A 14,396-nucleotide genomic window follows, 5' to 3' on the forward strand; every position below is an offset into this window, starting at 1 on the left:
GGAAGGAAGGAAGGAAGGAAGGAAGGAAGGAAGGAAGGAAGGAAAGAAGGAGGGAAGGAAAGAAGGAAGGAGGGAGGGAAGGAAGGAGGGAAGGAAGGAAGGAAGGAGGGAAGGAAGGAAGGAAGGAGGGAAATAAACATGTATATCATGCCTACTATGTGTCAGGCATTGTGCTAAGTGCTTTTTACAAAAATCTTATTTGACCCTCACAACAACCCTGCAAGACAAGTGCTATTATTATCATTCCCACTCTACAGTTGAGGAAACTAGGACAGACAAAAGGTTAAGTGATTTGCCAAGGGTCACACGGTTAGTAAATGTCAGAGGATGGATTTGAATTCAGGTCTTCTTGTCTCCAGGCCCAGAACTCTATCCACTCAACCATCTAACTGTTTTTTGTATTGACACATTCCCCAGCCCACAATCTAGACACACCTATGAAAGAAAGACCCATGAGCTCCATGTGTCTGGGAAATAACACAACATTCTGAATACATGTTGTTTAGCTAATAAAACATATACTTTCCCTGAAACTAAATAAAAACTTAAAAACAATAGATAAATTCAGGGTTCCCATTTCCTCAAAAATCAGGATAATTCATCAATAATAATGACAAGTTCAACTGATTATTTCTATGGCACTTCCCAGTTCACCAAGACTTTTACATACAGTACCTATGTTGCTATCCCAGAAAGTCTGTAAATAGGGCAGGTGTTATATTCATATTGAGATGTGAGACTCAAAACCTAGAAGATATATTTGTTCTATTTGCACATGGATGTTTGTCATGTGAGCCATAATGGTGAAGGACAATGACCTTTCCCTCTTACTTAGTTTTTGTGTTTGTAGATTCCTTGCTTGTCAACTCTGAGAGTATTTTTGGAGTGAAGTAGGCTATGTAGTCCCATCTTACACATAGCTTTGACAGTGCCATTTGATATAAATTCTGAGTGCACAGGAGCACCATGATAGGTTCAACTGGAATTATGAGAAATTTCCAATCCTAGATCACATAGTTGTCTGGAACAATTGGACTTCAATATAGCACAAGACACAGAAAGTCTGAAAAATAGACTTACTCTTGACTGGAAGCATTCTGCCAGTCAAACTGCCAAAAACTCCAGTTTCTGTTTGATTGCCTCTTAATGGAGTATGATGGTTCATAAGCTTAACTATGACCAAAAATTGTCAGTCTGCCTTTATCAGGGAGAGGCTTTCTAGTCATTGTGCCCCTGCAGTCAGAAACTGAGATGACAGCACATGGTTAGGAAGAGATGAAGCTGGTACGGTAGCAGAGGGAAACTAAGCCAACATGAGACCAGCAGAAACACCAGCAGGGGCAACAGGACACCCAACAGAGACGTTACTCCAAGTATAGAGATGGCACACCCAAAAGAGATGGTGCGTCCAGGAGAAACAACCCTGTCACCAGAGAACATTAATAGTCATGCCGCTTCTACAGGCACGCTTGCAGTGGTCACACAGGCTCCCTTCATACACGGAAACTGAACAAGAATCCTTCTATCATACACCTGACAGTGGTCATAGCGTTCTCCCCAGAGATCTTCATTGAAGGGGAATCACAGCCTCCGAAAGCAGTCTATTTCATTCTGGGTAACTCTCCATCAAGCTTGAGTCAGCCCTGCTGAAGCTTCCACACATCATTCCTAGTTATGCCCTCTTTGTTGTTCTTCTTCAGTCATTTAGGTTCTTCAGTCTACTCTCTGTGATTCCATTTCAGGGTTTTCTTGGCAAAGTCCCTGGAATGGTTTGCCCCACCCTCCTCCAGTTCATTTTATACAAAAGGAAACTGGGGCAAACAGGGTTAAGTGACTTGCCCAGGGTCACTAAGTGTCTGAGACTAGATTTGAACTCAGGCCCAGAACTCTATCCACTGTGCCATCTAGGTGCCCAGGCTCTGCCCTCTAGGGCTAACTAAGCAAAAAACCCTCTTCCATGTGACAGCCTTAAAAATATCTGAAAACAGTTATTACCACCTCAATAAGACTTCTCTCCTCTGGGCTAAACACCTTCAACTGATCCTCATATGCCATCAACTTGAGATCCTTTATCTATCATCCTGTATTCCTTCATTAATATCCTTCCTAAAATCTGGAACCCAGAACCAAATACAATATATAGATTGCACCGGGGCATAGTTCAAATGGATTATTATCATCCTAGTTTTGAACATTATGCCACTCTTAATAAAGCCTAAGACTGCCTGAAGTTCCTTGGGTGCCATGATATACAGGGGGCACAAACTGAGCTTGCCATTCAGCAAAATCCTCAGATCTGTTCCAAGAACTATGGAATTTCATGTATAATTCCCTTTTTATGTTCTCCTCTGTATCTGGAAATGATCATTTTATCTGGTGTTTCTTAAGTTCAGCATAATTTTTTTAATACCAAAGTACCACTGAAGAGCCATCCCTGCCCCATCTCATACTTGTAAAATTGATTTTTGAACCCAGATGTAAGGCTTTTATGTTTATCCCTATTGATTTCCCTCCCCTCTTATTAGATTCAAGCTAGCCTGTCAAAAAAAATTTTAAGCCTAACTCTGTATTATATCAGACTTCTTATCTGCAAATTTATTATTAGATTTCTTATCTACAAATTTAGTAAGTGTATGAGATCAACCACAACATAAACACAACTGTTAAGGGCCAAGATGAGACACCAAAGGCATTTCACTGGAGATGGATCTCCTTCTGAATTCATACTAAAATGGTGCTGAACTCTTGGGATCCAGCCAGTGCCCAGCTCTGAATCTGCCTAATCACGTGATTATTATCCCACAGTTTTCCATCTTTTCCACAAGAAGAGCCCAGGAGACCTTATCAAATACTTGGCTAAAATTTAGGCACTCTCTACCTATACTCTCATCTAAACTGTAATCTATCTGAACACTATCTTCCTGTTCTACCAGTTTAGTGGGGGGGGGGGGGTGAAAAGGGGGAGGAAATAAAAGGTAATACATTTAATTTAAAGAAAGCACACTGGCCCATTTTGACTATCAGATGTCAAGTAATCATTATTTTAATCAAATATGTAATAGAAGGTAGCAGAAATACAGCTGGTATCAGCATACAATTAAGAGATGCTTCTCGAAAAGCCCATGAATGAGGTGGAGTACAACCAGCAATGATGCAGTCCCATCATACACTCTATTTGGAGAGGCTTGAAGTCTGCAAGGGTAACTAGGTGGTGCAATGGATACGGCACTGGGCCTGGAGTCAGGAAGACTCAACTTCCTGAGTTCAAATATAGCCTTAGACACTTACTAGCTTTGTGACCCTGGGCAGGTCACTTGTTTGCCCTACTTTCCTAATCTGTAAAACGAGCTGGAGAAGGAAATGGCAGACCATCCCAATATCTTCGCCAAGAAAACCCCAAATGGGGTTACAATGAGTTGGACATGACTGAAAAATGAGTGAACAAGCAAGAAACCTGCAAAGTATAGCCAGGAATAATGAAGTGCTGGCATTAATTGTATAGTCTTTCTTTCAACATGCCTGCGATGTAGCTCTTGGAAGAGACAGGAGACAGGAAAATTAGAAGTAAAAAGTAAGATACAAAGCCTGCCTTCACACCTTGCTTCATCCCACTATAGGGCACTAACTCTAAGATTTCCTGCTCCCCCTCTTATGATAACAGACTTGAGGCTCTGATACCATTGTAGCCCGGCAGCCCTATGGGACTTCTTCCCTTCTAGGCTTGCATATCTCACACTTGCTGGAAAAACCTGAAAGATCCCGGGACAAAATAAATATATGTGAGCTAGAAGAAGAAGGGCCTGGGAAGATAGGGAAGGGATGACGGTTAGAAGCTGGCCCAGATGTCCTTTTCATATGATTGCTGTGCCAAGGGGAAAATAAGAGGCTACTTATTGCAACCATCTGGGAATGTCTTCAGCCTGCCCTGTAGTATTAAGCCCAATACTTCCCCAGTAGACATGTGTGAGAAGGTTTTGTTTTTGGCATGTTTTCTGTTAATATATTTTCCTAATCTTAACTTTGCTTTCTATATTGTGTCACAGCTTGGGCATCCCCTTCTCAATCATGAGACCCTTAGAAAACCTATACAGATGAAAGACTGTATAGAGAACTTACCCTCAGAAGAATGCACTATTTCGGGAAAGAAAAATGATTGAGGTAATTAATAATAGCTCCGTGACATTGTGGTTCCTCACTTCATTTGCATGTGTTGTTTTGAGAATTTAGAAAATTATAACTGACAAGGTTGTACATCAAATAGCTGTTTGGAGAATACCAGCGGATGGAATATGGACTGCTGAGTTTGGACCTGAAAAAAAGGTCGATTTTTTGTATTTTGCCCTCCACCCCATGACAAACAGTCCTAGGAACAGGACTCTCTCTGAGAGTCTCTCTCTCCTCTTGATTCTATCTCTAAACCCCCCACTCAAGTCAGAAATTAAACTAGCCTAGAATGATTGACATAACAGCTTCCAGTTTCTCCTTAATGGCATTTAAACCTCCCAGAGTCAGCCTTATCCAACTCTTAGTGACTTCATTTGGGGTTTTCTTGACAAAGACACTGGAGTGGTTTGCCATTCCCTTCTCTACCTCATTTTACAGATAAAGAACTGAGTCGAACAGGGTTCAGTGACTTGCCCAGGGTCTCACATCCGGTGTCTGAGACCAGATTTGAACTCAGATGAGTTTTCCTGATCTCAAGCCCAGTACACTATCCACCGCACCACCTAGCTGCTCTCGTAGGTTTCAAGCCTCTCCAAATAGAGTCTGTACTGGAGCTGCATCATTGTTGGTTGTACTCCACTCCACTCATGGGCTGTATCTCTGCTGCCTTCCATTACATTAAGTGACTTGCCCAGGGTAACACAGCTAATACGTATCCGAGGCCAGATATGAATTCAGGAAGATGAATCTTCTGACTCCAGCCCAGTGCTCTGTGTGCTATGGCACCACCATACCCTTACCTCCCCAGAGTCATGTTAATGGTGGAATTTCAGTCACCTCATCAAGGCTATACATACTGGGAAAGGTTTTAGTGAAGAGGCTTTCTTCTCTACAATCAACACACACACACACACACACACACACACACACACACACACACACACACTGCATGATTTCCAGAAAATCAGTAAAGCTGTGACCAACTGGATCAAGTGACCAGAACACGTTGTTAAGAACAGGATTTGGGAAAGAAGCACTGTGAAAGAATAGATTTCTATAGAATGTATGAAATGTGATAGCAGCATCTGCAGTCCCTGATCAGAGGACCTGGATTCCAATCCAATGCTATTCATCTGTGTGATCCTGGCCCATTTTTTCTCATCTGTAAAATGAAGGGATTGGACTGGATGGCTTCAAAGGTCCCTTTGTAGACCATTCATTGAGAGGTCTCCTTTCTCCCCTTCTCCTCATGTCATACCATTTAGATATCACCTCCTATCTGCTCCTTTACTTCAATCCCAAATGAAAAAATGGCCCTTCTTTCCATAGCCAAGTCTTCTTATATGCACCTTTATAGCCAGTCATCCCCTCCTTACTTCCCTGCCAGATTACTCCCACTATAATCCTGCCTCTCTCTAACCTTCAATTTCTCCCTGTCAACTTCTCTGTTAGCTACAAACATGCCCATGACTCCCCAGTCCTTAAAAAAATCCCTCACTTGTTCCTACCTCTCTGGTAGCTATCATCCTATATCTCTCCTCTTTGGGACTAAATTCTTCATATACTTGGAAAAAGCCACTTATACTCAGTGCCTCAACTTCCTCTCCTATGACTCTCTTGTAAACATTCTGAATTCTGGCCTCAATGAAAACTAGCCTCCCTAAAGTTACCAACGATCTCATAATTGTCCAATCAAAAGCATATTCTCAGTCCTGATCCTTCCGAACCTCTCTGTAGCATTTGGCACTGGTGTTCACCTTCTCTTCCTGGATATTCTCTCCTTTCTGGGCTTTGTGACATTCTGGTTAATTAATTAATAGCACCTCTTCCTTTCTGTCTAACTGCTCCTTCTCAGTCTTCTTTGCTCTTTTTTTACCCAAGTTATGCCCACTAACTGTAGGTGTTTCCCAAGGCTCTGTCATGTGACCTCTTTTCTTTTCCCTCTGTATCCTCTCCCTTGGGGATCTCACATGGATTTGATTATTCCCTCTGTTGTATGTATCCAGCCCTAGTCTCTCTCCCAAGCAATAGTACCTAGTCACCACCTGCCTTTGGACTGGATGTCCCATAAGTACCTCAAATTCAACATATATGAAACAGAACTCATTATCTTTCCACACAAACCTTCCCTATTTCTGTCGAGGACAACTCTTCATTCCCACTCAACAAGTCAAGTCAACATGCATTTATTAAGCACCTACTATGTTCCAGGCACTGTACTGAGCACTCAGTTTACAAAGAAAGACAAAAACAGCCCTTGCCCTCAAGGATCTCATAGTCTAATGGGGAGACAACAAGCAAAAAATTCTGAACAAATATGATACATACAAAATGAATTGGGGATATTCTCAAGGGAAGGCATGCCACCCATATATCCAACCTGCTGCCAACTGTTGTTGTTTCTATCCTTACAACATCTCTTGTACACATTCCCTTCTGTCCACTCATACAGCCATCACCGGGGATCATCACCTTTCACTGGGATTATTACAATATCCTCTTAACTGGTGTCCCTTCCTCAACCATCTCCCCACTCCAATACATCTTCTACTGAGCTGCTTTCCTAAACCCTAGGTTGAACCATGTCAACCTCTGCTCAATGAGCCCCAGTGACTCTCTGTTACCTCCACAATCAAATATAAGCTTCTCTTTTGTAGTATTTAAAACTCTTCAAAACCTGGCCCTTTCCCCGCTGTTCCAACATTCTGACACTGTTCCCCTTTATGCACTCTACAACCCAGCTAACTTGGCCTAATTGTAGTTATTCAAACATGCAATATTACATCTCCCAGCTCTTTGCCTTTGACTGACTGTCCCCTGTGTTTGTAATGCTCTCTTTCTTTACCTCCACCTCCTGACTTTTCTGAAGATTCAGTTCAAATGCCCCATTCTTTAGGAGGCCTTTCCAGATCCCCCCACCAGTGCCAATGCCTTCACTTCTCAGACTACCTTACATATATTTTATAGACATCTAGTTGTTTACATATTGTCTCACCCATTGGAATGTAAGCTCTTGGATGGCAAGAGCCACTTTGGCCTTTCTTTGAATCCCTAGCAGTTGACACAATGATAAGTATTTAATAAATGCTTGTTGAGTGACTAACTGGCAAAAATGTTTGGCACAAGGCTAGGTACAAATTCCTAGGACTCTTTACTAGAGACCTTCCAAGTTGATATAGAACAATTAATAACTACTCTTTGAGTTAGGGCATTTAATCTGTTTGGAAATTAACTCTTCTATCTACTTGCACATATGATAATCCAACCCATATCTCTGCATCTGTTCCTCAAGAGATAGCTCAAAATCTAAACCAAAACTGAGTGACCCAGCCCTTTTCTTAGTTATAGACTTGATAGGAGGTCACAATTTCATGACAGTTATGGGGTTACTGGGGCATATATCAAACAGAAAGGACAAGACATCTCATTAACATTGCCAAAATCTTCCTAGGGGTACATCAGGCGGTCTAAAAGAAGGTTAGATAAGTCCCTAACATTATTTGAAACAGGATATGAGTCAGTTCCACCAGGCTTCAGCATGATTGCATGAGTTTCTTATCTCTTAGAGCCATGTTATCAAACCATCATTTAATAGCAAATTGTTGAAACATATAGGAACAATAATTGACCAAATCTTTGACCTTATGGGGCATCAGCAAAGATGGGTCTAGACCTTCAAGCACAGTCTAATTCTTCACAATCAGTCTTCCACCTATAAGCCCATGTTGTTAGATCAATGGAGACGTGACTTGTTTATGGTCATATAACTAGTAAGAAACAGCCCTAATTTAGGTCAAAATAGTACAGAGAGACAGCATGATAGTGAAAATGAGCACTGTGGAATGGGGCAGGGGAGGGTCCTAGATTCAAATTCCACTGTCACTTATTACACATGAGACCTTGGTCAAGTCACTTAACCTCTCTGGACCTCAGTTTCCTTATCTATAAAATGAGAGGATTGGACTGGGTGGTCTCTAAGTTCTTTTCCAACTGCAAGTCTCCAACTCCAGGGCTCCTTCCACTCCATTAAGCTGATTCCTGCGTACTTTGTACTAGACCTTAAGTTTTTTTTAAGTAAGGTAAGAACTATATATCATCTCATCTCTCTACTTGCTCACAGTGGGCACTTAACAAATATTTGCTGAACTTAAATTTTTGGACTGGGTTGAATTGGATTGAACTGGACAAAAGATGAGCCTGATTGTTCAGTATATATGACCAGTCAATACCTCTCAATGGCTTACATGAGGTTTTCAATGATCTTAGCACCAAAGCAACACTGGCTTCCTTCTTGGATAATACCAATCTTTTTCTCTTCTTCCTTTGGCCTCCTAGGAAGCTACAAAGTCCTTTTCATTCTCCATTGCCACCTTATCCCTCTCCCTCAGTCTCATCCTTCAAACCCTGCCTGAAAACAGGGGTCAGGAAATCAGAATGTTCGGTGAAAAATGAACAGCTCTAGGAAACAATGAACAACAGAAAAGGGGAAGGGATGAACAGATATTTATAAAACACCTGCTATGTGCCAAGCATTGTACTAAGCAATCTACAAATATCTCATTTGATTCTCTCAACAACCCTTTGAAATGTATGCTAGTAATACCCCCATTTTACAGTTGAGGAAACTGAGGCAGAGAGCAATTAAGTGACTTGCCCAGGCTCACATAGCTATTTAAACTCAGTTCTTCCTGACTCCACAATCTCTCAAAACCCAGGCGAATTTAGGATAATCTTCTATTTAGTGATCAGGAGGAGGAGAAAGAGAAATAGAAGGAGGCATCCAGGGAGAACCATTCCAGCATGAGCCAAAGTATACTTGGAGACTCCAAGGCAGTAAAGGTAGACACTACCATCTCCACAGCTCACCACCAGAGCATAGAGCCAGAAGTGGCTGGGTTAGCACTGCAAGAGACCTTCGAAATCATCTAGTCCAACTTCCTTTGTTCAATTCTTAGCTTCCTTCAAGATTTATCTCAGGTGCCACCCCCTAAGGGAAACTTTACCTGATTTCCCTCATTTTTAGCATTGCCTCCCTCCTCAAATTATCTTGTACTTACTTCTCAATGTATATGTTTTATCTCCTGGTAGAATGCAAGCTTCTTGAGGGTAAGGGCTATTTCCTTTGTGTTTTTCTATCTCCAACACCTAGTAGTATCCCTTTGTAAAAGCTAATTTATGTTAACTGGTTAAAATGAAAGTAGGGTGCCAATCACTGTAAAGCAACAGTAAGGGAACACTGGAACAGAAACTTTGCCTGATAGCACTGAAGAAAGACAACTCAACCCCTCAGGTGTTCCCCTAGGACCTTGGGCAGGTGGTGGGCCCTAGGGAATGTACAAGGAGGCACTCTGGGAGAGTGAGTGCAGAACATTATGTTAGCACTTCAAGAGGCCTTAGAGGTCATCTAGTCTAAACTCATTTTAATTAATTAAGCATCCCTCTCCCAGAATTGAGACCTTCTATTTTCCCAAAACCCACTTCTCTTCCAAAAGTCATTCCTCCAGGTAGCCTTCTAAGAGTATTGTGACCTACACTTGACTATCCCCTTTCCAAGCTCCTGTAGCAAGGATATGGGACTTGAAGACTGGGCTGTGTGACTCTGCAATGGACAGGCTTATACTTGTGTACTTTTAGAGAACAGTTATTCCAGGTTGTAGATAATGAGGGAGACATTCATTACATGTGATTGTTAGCCCCTTCTTTAGGGGACGACATGGTAAGCTGGTTGCTCTAGGTTTTGGGAGAGTCAAAAGCTAAGCTAAGTCTAAGGTATACCCAAACCGAGTAACTTAGAAAGCTCAGGTGTCATTTTACGTAGCAGTGAACTACGTGGAAGGCTATAGAAAGGTGTGGGGGAAGTAGATGGGGGGGGTGGATGGGGGAGGGTGTTTCAGAGAGTTGAAATTTTACAAAGAGCAGCTCTTCATTTTCCCCCTTAAATCAAAACTAATTATCAGATTTTGATTTTCTATAATCTGAGAATGTTAAAGGCTTTCAGAGACTGGCAGACTTCTAAACAGCCTTCTCCAGACCCAGATGAATGTAAATGCAGCTTGTTACTATATTTCTGCATATAAATAACAAATCTGTAAATTGTAATAAAAAATTTGCAAGTATTAAATGTTCATAGTAGTTTTTAAAAAGACTGTTTTGGCGCTAACAGGTCTGGAACTGAGTAGTTTTCTTTTGCACTCCTTTCTAATAACCCTATGCTGGGTGTATTATTTCTGAACTGGGATAGTTCTCCTTTCCCTTGTAAATCTGTTTCATGAGTTGATGCAGCCCATAATAGTCCCTTACCTGGCAGCTAACCTTCTAGGACAGAGCCTTTCTCCACTTAGCCAGGTTAGTCTTCAATTTAGAAAGGGGCGAAAGGGAAATCCTGGAGCCAAGGATAGTTCTTCCAGGGGCCCATTCCCAGGAGGACCTGGATTTCCAGGAAGTTCTCTCAGTCCATCAAAGCCTATTGCCCAGCATCAAAGATTTCACAAGCACAGACTTTTTCTATCTTGTTCTCTGATTACCTCCCCCAGACTGTAAATTCTTCTTAAGCAGGATCATCAACCCTCACCCCATTTCCTACCTACCTGCCCAAGGACAGGGACCAGGACTTCTCTTTCTGTACCAATGAATATTTTTGGGGGGAAGGCAAGGCAATTGGGGTTAAGTGACTTGCCCAAGGTCAAACAGCTAGTAATTGTCAAATGTCTGAGGTCAGATTTGAACTCAGGCTCTCTTGACTCCAGCGCCAGTGTTCTATTCACTGTGCCACCTAGCTGCCCCAGATAATGAACTTGCAAAGGCTAGGAATTACTCCTGAGATCAAGACAACTGGCTAGGTGGCTTAGTGGATAGAGCTCTTGACATAGCGTTAGGGAGATCTGAATTCGAATCCTACCTCAGATCCTTACTAGCCAGGTAAGCCTGGACATATCACTAACTCTCTCCATGTCTCCATCTCCCCATATGGAAAATTAAAGGGTTGTATTTGATGACTTTTAAGATTCCTTCCAGCTCTTTCTCCCCCAGGGATAAATAGAGAATAGTAGTATCTGCAGAAAGGACCGTATAATGATAGGATGCCTCATCTAAAGCTAGAAAGAGCCTCAGAGCCCAGCTAGTCCAACCCCTCAGTTTTGCAGGTAAAGAAACTGAGGCCCAGCAAGGTTAAATAACTTCTCCAAGGTCAAATAGCTAGGTGGCACAATGGATGGAGCACTGGTCCAGGAACCAGGATAGACCTGAGTTCAAATCTGACCTCAGACACTTATTACCTGCAAGACCCTGGGTAAGTCACAACTTCAGTTTCCTCATCTGTAAAATAATAATAGTATCTGCCTCTTATGGTTGTTATGTGGATCAAATGAAATAGTAATAGTGAAGCACTTGGCACCTGGTACTATAGAAATCTTAGCTATTGTTATTAGTAAGCTCTTTCAAAATGTATGGAATTTCAAAGATCTTGTCAAGCTAATCACAACTGGAAAGATTTTGATGCAGTGCTCCCCACCTTGGGCAAGATGGTCCTCCCAATCCACCACTCCATCCTCCAACCCCCTCTTCTGCATCAGACCTGGAGAATGTAAAGTAGGACCTGACAATTTGGAGTTTTTCAGAGACTGGTGAAAATAGAGATAAATAGAAGTATGTATAGAATAATTTTACATACAGCTACCTATTTGTATCTAATGGTAACAATCTCAAGAGTGGGCTTGGGCAGATGGGGAGAGAGGAAGAAAAAAAGAAAAAATCTACATGATAATTTTGGTGTACACTTGAAAGGAATAACAAGTTGTGCATAGTAAATTTGCAGTTTCATGTACTTTTTTATTGAACTGTGTGATCAAAATGTTTGTTTTATCCCATAAATTAAAAATAAAAATTTTTAAAAGAGGAAGGTGAATAACATAGAAGGTATGGTAATGTATGTTTTAAAAAATAATTTGATTTGAAAGAGTACCATGGGGAAACTCGACATTTTGGGCTCCTTCCTAGATAGGGCAGTAGCCCACACAGCAAAAAAACTCTTTTCAAGATAAGGCTTCAGGACTGGCTCTGGCCTGGGTCCTGCTTGTCCTTTGAAGAGCAGAAACTAGTGGAATCTCTAATCGGAATGAGGGTTTGGTCTCTGTACCTGTTACCATTAGGGCTTGGGGGCAGCAGATATTGTATTCAGGAGCTTTTTTTCTGATTCAGCCAGATTTAGGAGTAGTTGAGGCTTCAGCTACAAGGATTAGCTACAGTTCAATTTCTATTCTGAGGGCTAAGGTACATGCGGACAGATACTTGTAGGTGCCTAGGTGATGGGGTCTTAGCAGGTTTGAATCCCCTAGTGAATCCAATAAAGGGAGGTGGCTATAATCAGGGCATTGTGAATTCTTATGGCTAACCTCTGGTTTTTTGCAATGGCTCCCTTTTGGTTTTTCCTGGGTTTGCTTTGGGTTATCTGGGACAAGTTCACGTAAAGAAGAAAGCTAGGTCACACAACAGATACAGTGCCAGTCCTGGAGTCCAGAAAGACTCTTTTTCCAGAGTTCAAATCTGGCCTCAAACACCTCCTGACTGAGTGACCATGGCCAAGTCATTTAACCCTGTTTACCTCAGTTTCTGCATATGTAAAATAAGTTGGAAAAGAAAATGGAAAACCTCTCCGACATCTTCCATAAGAAAACCCCAAATGGTGTCACTAAGAGTCAGGCATGAATGAAATGACTTAAGAACAGCATATGATAGACTCATTTCTCTTTCAAAGGGCTTTTGCATTTTTATTTTTTTAAGTCATGAGATTATTTCTGATTGAGGAAAGTCTTTCTTGATATCCCTTAATCCCTTTGAGAGACCCCATAACAGAGAAAGAACAGGATCAACAGGTTGAGGCAGCCCAAAGAAAGCACAGCTTTCAGAACAAGGTGAGTTTGCAGACAGTTTAATGAGATATAAGTAATACCATGGAAAAGGGCCCATTTCCCTTCTTTCTGTCTTGCCCCTTTCATCAGCCTCTGCAAGACAAATTCCAGATTGCAGGAGCATCGAACCCCACCCTTACATTCCCCCCACACACACATTCTCCCTCTCCCCCCAACAGAAGAGTAGTCATGCCCTCAGGACACTTCCAGAGGATGAAACTGAAGGATGCAAAAAGGGACTTGTCCAAGGTCCCAGAGGGAGCCACTGAAAGGCCAGGAAATTACAACACAGGTGTGTGGACCCTAAACCCAGCACTAGGCAGCCTCTGGAGCAGCCAAATAGCAGGGGATGATTCAGAGAAGGAGGCTGGGAGAGGAAAAAGCTGAGGTCATAACGACAGGGGGTTAGAGAGATGGGCAGGTAAAGGAACTGGGATGGAGGCTTGATGGGCCTTCTAGCAGACACAGAAGACTTAGCCTCTAGCTGGGTTTGCAGAGGAGCATGGGGAAATATACTTGTTGATCCAATCCACATAGCTTGTGACACGAGTATAGATGCCAGGCCTGTGAGGAAGGCCACAGCCCAGTCCCCAGCTCACCACACCAGCTTGCTTCCAGGAGTCCCCAACTTTGCAGACCAGGGGGCCCCCAGAGTCACCCTGAAAGGCAGGAGAGGGGCTGTTTTGGCCTGGTCCAGGGGTCAGAGTGTCCAGGAGAGGGGGACTCGAGGGGGCAATGGGGTGGGGTGGGAGAAGGAAGGGAAGGGAGAGGCTGGGGGAGGAGGACACACCAGGGTCTCTCACCTGACAGGAGTCTACATTGGGTTTGCCAGCACATAGCATGTCATCGGTAATTATCTTCACAGATGAGCTGGTGTATGCTCCCACATGATACTCTTCATCACATTTCTGTGCATCCAACAAAGGAACTTGTACCTGCCTCAGGGTGTAGGGTGGGGGCAAGTGGACTGTAGAAGAAAGAGACAGCAGAGTATTACTATTGGTCCAGAGAATGAGAAAGCATGTCCTAAGAATCCCACAAAGCCCTAGGAAGGATCGAGGCACCAGGGGTTGAGAGTATCTCATCTTGGGTACTAGGTGTCAGCAGCCAGGACCTGGGATGGGGCCCAAACCTAAAGCCCATCTTCTCTGTGCTGCAGGGGTAGGGGCCTATACACCAGGGTCTTGGGTAGAGCCAATATTTATGGGACAATGTTTCTGCTCTGGGGAAGCTGGTGCCCAAGTGCCATGGTCAACAATAGGGCATTTGGGAATGGGGAAGGGAGGCAATAGTGCCCTGGCTTCTGGAAAGAGCTGGAGAGGGGAA

At 42.7% G+C, this 14,396-nt stretch overlaps 2 protein-coding genes across 2 annotated transcripts in view; one reads left to right on the top strand and one right to left on the bottom strand.

The window, feature by feature from the left end:
- UBE2I (ubiquitin conjugating enzyme E2 I) overlaps window positions 1–14,396 on the top strand; it is a 471,577-nt gene that overhangs the window by 97,097 nt on the left and 360,084 nt on the right. The gene's annotated exons all lie outside the window — the stretch shown is intronic.
- The window catches only part of LOC138177456 (tryptase alpha/beta-1-like), a 62,281-nt gene continuing 60,958 nt past the window's right edge, over window positions 13,074–14,396 (bottom strand). The window contains exons 4-5 of the mRNA XM_069108655.1: window positions 13,874–14,037; window positions 13,074–13,729 (exon numbers count right to left, since the gene is read on the bottom strand). Coding sequence (XP_068964756.1) covers window positions 13,544–13,729; window positions 13,874–14,037 — 350 coding nt within the window. The 3' untranslated portion in view covers window positions 13,074–13,543. The remainder of the gene's footprint in view (window positions 13,730–13,873; window positions 14,038–14,396) is intronic.

This window comes from Petaurus breviceps, unplaced genomic scaffold (genome assembly GCF_028583685.1).
Source record: "Petaurus breviceps papuanus isolate PSGF00001 unplaced genomic scaffold, PetGlider_PUasm1.0 138, whole genome shotgun sequence".
Lineage (NCBI taxonomy): Eukaryota > Metazoa > Chordata > Mammalia > Diprotodontia > Petauridae > Petaurus > Petaurus breviceps.